This window comes from Saimiri boliviensis, chromosome 14 (assembly GCF_048565385.1).
Source record: "Saimiri boliviensis isolate mSaiBol1 chromosome 14, mSaiBol1.pri, whole genome shotgun sequence".
NCBI lineage: Eukaryota > Metazoa > Chordata > Mammalia > Primates > Cebidae > Saimiri > Saimiri boliviensis.
The window spans coordinates 32875540-32883408 of NC_133462.1; the positions used below are offsets into that span (position 1 = coordinate 32875540).

The 7869-nt window shown below is 50.8% G+C and overlaps 1 protein-coding gene across 1 annotated transcript; it reads left to right on the forward strand.

Moving 5' to 3' along the window:
- Positions 1 to 6601: 6601 nt before the first annotated feature.
- Positions 6602 to 7369, forward strand: LOC120362784 (elongin-C). The gene has a single exon (XM_039466691.2). It carries the CDS (start codon positions 6763 to 6765, stop codon positions 7099 to 7101), a length of 339 nt encoding a protein of 112 aa, XP_039322625.1. The 5' UTR covers positions 6602 to 6762; the 3' UTR covers positions 7102 to 7369.
- The last annotated feature ends 500 nt before the right edge of the window (positions 7370 to 7869 follow it).

The window sequence follows — 7869 nt, forward strand, 5'->3', positions numbered from 1 at the left end:
CCAGCTAATTTTTTTTTTTTTTTTTTTGTATTTTTTTTTTTTAGTAGAGACGGGGTTTCACCATGTTGACCAGGATGGTCTCGATCTCTTGACCTCGTGATCCACCCACCTCGGCCTCCCAAAGTGCTGGGATTACAGGCTTGAGCCACCGCGCCCGGCCTAGCATCTCCCTTCTTCCTTTGCAACCATCTGCCCTGGATCGGCACTAGGCTGTCAGCCCGGAGAGTGACTTCTGTCTTGTTCTCTGCATAGCGCCAGCACAGAGCCTGTGCTGAGTGGGGCCCCGTATGGTAAACCCTGCAGATTAGCAGCCCTCCTGCCACTCCACTCCTCGACCCCCAGCTAAAGGAGCCTCCTTCAGCCTGGCGGATCTGGTCCCTGCTGGGGTGTCTGCCTATGTTCCTCCTCCTTCTCTTTGTCCCGAAGTCTCGGTCCCGCCGACCTATTGTGCAGCTTCTGGACAACCTCGTGACTTTTGTTCTGCAATGATGGGGGTGGGGGAATGTGGTCCTCATTTGTTAAAAGGGGAACTGGCACCGGGGGGCTTCAGGCCACTGGCCCCAGGTTGCTCAGCTCAGAAGTAACCCAGGATTGCCTGTCATCCCAGCTACTTGGGAGGCTGAGGCAGGAGCCCAGGAGGGGGAGGTTGCAGTGAGCTGAGATCACACCACTGCACTCTAGCCCAGCAACAGAGTGAGACAAGAAAAAAAAAAAAAAAGCAACCCAAGATTATCCAACCAATAATAATAATGGTATTATTAATTCTGTTAGTCTATATATACACATACATGTACTTATATTTTAGATGGAGTTTTGCTCTTATTGCCCAGGCTGGAGTGCAATGGTTCGATCTCGGCTCACCGCAACCTCCATCTCCTGGATTCAAGTGATTCTCCTGCCTCAGTCTCCTGAGTAGCTGGGATCACAGGCATGTGCCGCCATGCCAGGCTAATTTTTTTTTAATTTTTATTTTTAGTAGAGATGGGGTTTCTCCGTGTTGGTCAGGCTGGTCTCAAACTCCCGACCTCAGGTGATCCTCCTGGCTTGGCCCTCCAAAGTGCTAGGATTCGAGGTCTGAGCCACTATGCCTGTCCTAATTTATTATTATTATTTTAGAGACAGGGTCTCTGGAGTGCAGTGGCACAATTATGGCTTAAGCCATCCTGCACCTCCAGGGCTCATGCAGTCCTCCCACCTTAACCTCCCGAGTAGCTGGGACTACAGGTACTTGCCACCATGCCTGGGGCTAACTTTTTACTTTTTTTGTGTGACAGAGTTTCGCTTTTGTTGCCCAGATTGGAGTGCAATGGCACGATCTTGGCTCACTGCAACCTCTGCCTCCCAGGTTCAAGCAATTCTCCTGCCTTAGCCTCCTGAGTAGCTAAGATTATGGGTGCCCGACACCACGCCCGGCTCATTTTTTTGTATTTTTAGTGGAGACTGGGTTTCACCATGTTGACCAGGCTGGTCTTGAACTCCTGACCTCAGGTGATCCACCCTCCTCGGCCTCTCAAAGTGCTGGGATTATAGGCATGAGTCACCACGCCCGGCCTCCCTTTTGGGCTGTGTGGTCTCAGGCAGGTGATGTGGCCTCTCCGTGCCTCAGTTTCCCCATCTGTGAAATGGTCAGAACTTCTCTGGGTGCCCATGAGGATCGGACCGGAGGGAACGCATTGCAGAAGTACAGCTGGGTGTAGACCCTCAATAAACAAGAGGAGCTGGTGTTAGGTGGATCTCAGAGTCGGGTGAACTGTTTCTTTGCTGCCCTCTGCAAGGGGGAGGGAGACCAGGAGACCCAGCGCCCCGCTTTTGGGCTTCTTATTTTGCCAGCCCATGCCCAGCACCCGCACAAGCCTGGGCTGAGGTGGGGGGTCAGATGGGGTCTCCGGGTGGAGGGGGGCAAAACAGGATGCCCCCCAGCTGGGAGACAATGTCAGAGGAAGAGGCCGGGCAGCCCCCACGCGGATGAGCCCCGCAGCTGGCTCCAGGAGGGCGGCGCAGCTATTGTGAGACCAGACAGATGTCCCTGTGCCAGGAAGCCCCAGAGAACGGGAAAGAGGGCGGGAAGCTGGCTGGCCAGCCCTGACCCCTGACCCGGGGCAGGTCGCACTATGGTCTCTGTCTCCTCCAGCATGCTGAACACCTGGGATCCCTGGAGCCTGGCCTGTCCACATGCACCTGGCCCAGGGGGTCCTCACCGCGGACCCCAGCTAGCCCCACTGAGGTCTCCCTAACCTCTTGCTCCCCACTCATCCCAGCCTGGCTTGGGGATTTTGGAGGCTGCACTGATCTGGGCTGTATTTATAGTTCTCTGGTGCTGCTGAGCCAGCTTCTAAATATAGAAGTCCAGCTATTTGGGGCCTCAGCCCTGGAACAGAGTGGGAAGGAGCCATTCCTGCCCATCCGTGCCTCCCCGCCCACCCCAGAGACCACCCAGGCCTCTCAGGCTCCTGGGGTCAGGGCTGCAGGGGTCTCTGGTGCTGAAGGGGAGTCCGGGAGGAGCCCAAACATAGAAGCAAGAGGCCAAGATGGCTCAGAGGGACAAGGCCGCCAGGCCGGGTGCTCCAGGACGAGGGGAGGGAGGCATGTGTTTGTGCCCTGGGGTCCCCGAACCTGGTTCCTCTTCTTTCTTTGCCCCATGAGCCACTATGGGAAGAAAAGGGGGTTGCAGGCTGGGCATGGTGGCTCATGCCTGTAATCCCAGAACTTTGGGAAGCTGAGGCAGGCAGATCACCTGAGGTCGGGAGTTTGAGACCAGCCTGGCCAACATGGCGAAATGCCGTCTCTACTAAAAATACAAAAACTAGTTGGGAGGCCGGGCGCGGTGGCTCACGCCCGGCCTCCCAACTAGCCCGGGAGGCTGAGGCAGGAGAATTGCCTGAACCCAGGAGGCGGAGGTTGCGGTGAGCCGAGATCGCGCCATTGCACTCCAGCCTGGGTAACAAGAGCGAAACTCCGTCTCAAAAAAAAAAAAAATTAGTTGGGCATGGTTGTGGGCACCTGTAATCCCAGCTACTCGGGAGGCTGAGACAGGAGAATCGCTTGAACCCAGGAGGTGGAGGTTGCAGTGAGCTGAGGTCTCGCCATTGCACTCCAGCTCAGGGAACAAGAGCAAAACTCTGTCTCAAAAAAAAAAAAAAGAAAGAAAAGGGGGTTGGGCTGTCAGTTTAGTGTTCTTGGCTTCTAGGAAATGAAGCACTTCAGGAAGTGGCAGGGGCACCCCCAAACCCCAAACCAACTCTAGCGCCTAGTAACCCACTTCCCCTTCCCCACGGGTACTGAGCTCACTGGTTCCCTGGCAGGGGGTTGTGACGTGGGGTGGGGGGGTGGGGCTATAAATAGATGGTATATAAGCAGCCTCAGGTACAGCTGAGCAGAAGTGGCCGAAGCAGAGGCCAGGTCCTCATGGGCAGCTTGACCCAAAAGTGTCCCCAGCCTTGGCCCCTCCCAGAGATCACAAAGATTTGGAACACTGAGGAGGAAGTGAGGGGTGAATTGCTTAAAAGTGTATCATTAGTCCTTCAAGGCAATCTATGAACACAATGGTCATTAAGTCATTAATAAAACCCTAACGCTTTCTCAGCAGTAACTTTATAAAGCAATTGGAATGTTATACAGCCGTGAAAAAAACTTCAGGGTTGTGCAGTTTTTTTGGAGTGCGGACAGAGTCTGGCTCTGTCTCCTAGGCTAGAGTGCAGTGGTAAGATTTCGGCTCACTTCATCCTCCGACTCCCAGGCTGAAGCAATTCTCCTGCCTCAACCTCCCTCAAAGCTGGGATTATAGGCACACACCACCATGCCTGGCTCATTTTTGTATTTTAGTAGAGATGGGATTTCACCATGTTAGCCAGGCTGGTCTCAATCTCCTGACCCTCATGTAATGTGTCCACCACAGTCTCCCAAAATGCTGGGATTACAGGTGCATGCCACCCTGCCCAGCCACGCCCCTTTCTTAACCTTAAAACCTAAATGAAGTTGGGGGAAAAAAATCTTAAATTGCAGCGTGACAGATTCCATGGCAGGATCTTGAGCAGAAAAAGTCTCCAAAGCCCCATAGGAAAAAGGCACCTTGTGAAAAAGCTCAGACGCAAAGACAATAAACGAGATTTGTTTCAGGATACAAATATATGCAAGAAGACTTTAAAAAATAAACAAGGCGGCCAGGCGCAGTGGCTCGCACCTGTAATCCCAGCACTTTGGGAGGCCGAGGTGGGCGGATCACCTGAGGACGGAGTTCGACACCAGCCTGGCCAACATGGCGAAACCCCATCTCTACTAAAAGTACATAAAATTAGTCGGGCATGGTGGTGTATGCCTGTAATCCCAGCTACTCAGGAGGCTGAGGCAGGAGAATTACTTGAACCTGGGAGGCAGAGGTCTCAGTGAGCCGAGATTGCACCATTGCACTCCAGCCTGGGTGACAAGAGTGAGACACTCTGTATCAAAAAAATTAAAAATAGGGCCGGGCGCGGTGGCTCAAGCCTGTAATCCCAGCACTTTGGGAGGCCGAGGCGGGTGGATCACAAGGTCAAGAGATCGAGACCATTGTGGTCAACATGGTGAAACCCCGTCTCTACTAAAAATACAAAACATTAGCTGGGCATGGTGGCACGTGCCTGTAATCCCAGCTACTCAGGAGGCTGAGGCAGGAGAATTGCCTGAACCCAGGAGGCGGAGGTTGCGGTGAGTCGAGATCGCGCCATTGCACTCCAGCCTGGGTAACGATCGAAACTCCGTCTCAAAAAAAAAAAAAAAAAAAAGAGGCCGGGCGCGGTGGCTCAAGCCTGTAATCCCAGCACTTTGGGAGGCCGAGGCGGGTGGATCACAAGGTCGAGAGATCAAGACCATCCTGGTCAACATGGTGAAACCCCGTCTCTACTAAAAATACAAAAAATTAGCTGGGCATGGTGGTGCGTGCCTGTAATCCCAGCTACTCAGGAGGCTGGGGCAGGAGAATTGCTTGAACCCAGGAGGCGGAGGTTGCGGTGAGCCAAGATCGCGCCATTGCACTCCAGCCTGGGTAACAAGAGCAAAACTCCGTCTCAAAAAAAAAAAAAAAAAAAAAAAAAAGTAAAAATAAAATAGGCTGGGTGAGGTGGCTTACACCTGTAATCCCAGCAATTTGGGAGGCTAAAGTGGGTGAATCATGAGGTCAGGAGTTTGAGACCAGCCTGGCCAACCATGCTGAAACCCTATCTCTACTAAAAAGACAAAAAATTAGCTGGGTGTGGTGGTGGATGCCTGTTATTCCAGCTACTTGGGAGGCTGAGGCAGGAGAATCGCTTGAACCTGGGAGGCAGAGGTTGCAGGGAGCCCAGATCGCACCACTGCACTCCAGCCTGGGTGACAGAACAGGACCCTATCTAAAAAAAAAAAAAAAAAAAAAAAAAAGTAACTGAGGAAAGGAATAGGGGTGAGAATATTCAGGGTGGTGGTGGTCAGCAGGATGAAGATGGGAGCATGGGGACAAGCTCACGTCTCAGTTCTTGGTGGGGGAGGCTCATACTGTGCCTTTCTTTTCTTTTTTTCTTTTTTAATTTACATATTTTTTGCAAAGTAAAATTCTTTATTCCAGCAAATCGTGAACAGTGCGCATAGACGTTTCCACATATAAACATTTCCTAAAATGATGGCTTTTGTTGTTGTTGTTGTTATTTATTTATTTATTTTGAGACAGTGTCTTTTGCTCTGTTGCCAGACTGGAGTGCGGTGTCGTGATCTCGGCTCACTGCAATCTCTGTCCCTTGGGTTCAAGTGATTCTCCTGCCTCAGCCTCCCAAGTAGCTGGGATTACAGGCACCTGCCACCGCGCTTGGCTAATGTTTGTATTTTTAGTAGAGACGGGGTTTCACCATGTTGGCCAGGATGGTCTCGATCTCCTGACCTCATGATCTGCCCACCTTGGCCTCCCAAAGCGCTGGGATTACAGGTGTGAGCCACCGTGCCCAGCGTCTCTTGCTCTGTTGCTAGGCTGGAGTGCAGTGGTGCGATCTCAGCTCAGTTCAACCTCAGTCCCTCGGGTTCAAGCGATTCTCCTGCCTCCCAAGTAGCTGGGATTACAGGTGCGCGCCACCACGCCCAGCTAATTTTTGTGTATTTTTAGTAGAGTCGGGCATGAGTCACTGAGCCCAATCAAAATGATGGCTGTTTAACATAATGTCATATGACGCAGGTATGTGGTGTTTTGAGGTTATATTCAGACGTGATTTTTTCAGAAACTAAAGCAAAAACAAACAATTTGGAAAAGAGTTTGTATCAAAGAAGATAAAATGGGCCAGGCAGAGTAGCTTATGGCTGTAATCCCAGCACTTTGGGAGGCCGAGTCGGGAGAATCCCTAGAGCCCAGTTCGAGACCAGCCTGGGCAACATGGTGAACCCCACCTCTACAAAAAAAAAAAAAAAAGCAAAAATTAGCCAGGGGTGGTGGCGTATGCCTGTAATCCCAGCTACTCAAGGGGCTGAGGTGGGAGGACCTCTTGAGCCTGGGAGTTCGAGGTTACAGTGAGCTATGATCTCACCACTGCACTCCAGCCTGGGTGACAGTGAGACTCTGCCTCAGAAAATAAGTAAGTAGCTGACCCAGCGGAAGTAATTCTTCCTCCTGCCCTGGAACCCACGGGAGCTGGCAGCTGGGGGTGGGGGGGGCGGCCCTGGAATAGGGGCTGTGGCGGTACGCTGGGACCCAGCTGCGGTGGCTGCCGGGCTGACGAGAAACTGCTAAAGTTCCTGGGGAAGCAAAGTAGAATTTTTCATAAGAACAAAATGGATGGAGAGGAGAAAACCTATGGTGGCTGTGAAGGCCCTGATGCCATGTATGTCAAATTGATATCATCTGATGGCCATGAATTTATTGTAAAAAGAGAACATGCATTAACATCAGGCACAATAAAAGCCATGTTGAGTGGCCCAGGTCAATTTGCTGAGAACGAAACCAATGAGGTCAATTTTAGAGAGATACCTTCACATGTGCTATCAAAAGTATGCATGTATTTTACGTACAAGGTTCGCTACACTAACAGCTCCACTGAGATTCCTGAATTCCCAATTGCACCTGAAATTGCACTAGAACTGCTGATGGCTGCGAACTTCCTAGATTGTTAAATAAAATAAATTATAATAAACTGTTAACTCTTTTCAGTATTTAATACCTGTAGTTCAGTTAGTAATTTTTTCTTATATAGCATGTTGCCTGTATGCAGTTGAACTGTATAAAGTTCAGTGCAAAGCAGATTATCTTCTGTTTTTTGCATAGCAATCAAAGTTGAAATTCGTTTGCTACATCAACAAATTAAGGACATTTTCACAAACAGAAATAAACAAATATGCCAATTCGTAAAAAAAAAAAAAAAAGAAAAAAAAAAAAAAATAAGTAAGTAATGCCGGGCGCGGTGGCTCAAGCCTGTAATCCCAGCACTTTGGGAGGCCGAGGCGGGTGGATCACGAGGTCGAGAGATCGAGACCATCCTGGTCAACATGGTGAAACCCCGTCTCTACTAAAAACACAAAAAAGTAGCTGGGCATGGTGGCGCTTGCCTGTAATCCCAGCTAGTCAGGAGGCTGAGGCAGGAGAATTGCCTGAACCCAGGAGGCGGAGGTTGCGGTGAGCCGAGATCGTGCCATTGCACTCCAGCCTGGGTAACAAGAGCGAAACTCCGTCTCAAAAAAAAAAAAAAAAAAAAAAAAAAAAAAAAAAAAAAGCCGGGCGCGGTGGCTCAAGCCTGTAATCCCAGCACTTTGGGAGGCCGAGGCGGGTGGATCACGAGGTCAAGAGATCGAGACCATCCTGGTCAACATGGTGAAACCCCGTCTCTACTAAAAATACAAAAAAGTAGCCGGGCATGGTGGCGCGTGCCTGTAATCCCAGCTACT

Coding starts and splice junctions, on each gene's coding strand:
- LOC120362784 (XM_039466691.2), top strand. CDS start 6,763: ATGGATGGAGAGGAGAAAACCTATGGTGGCTGTGAAGGCCCTGATGCC.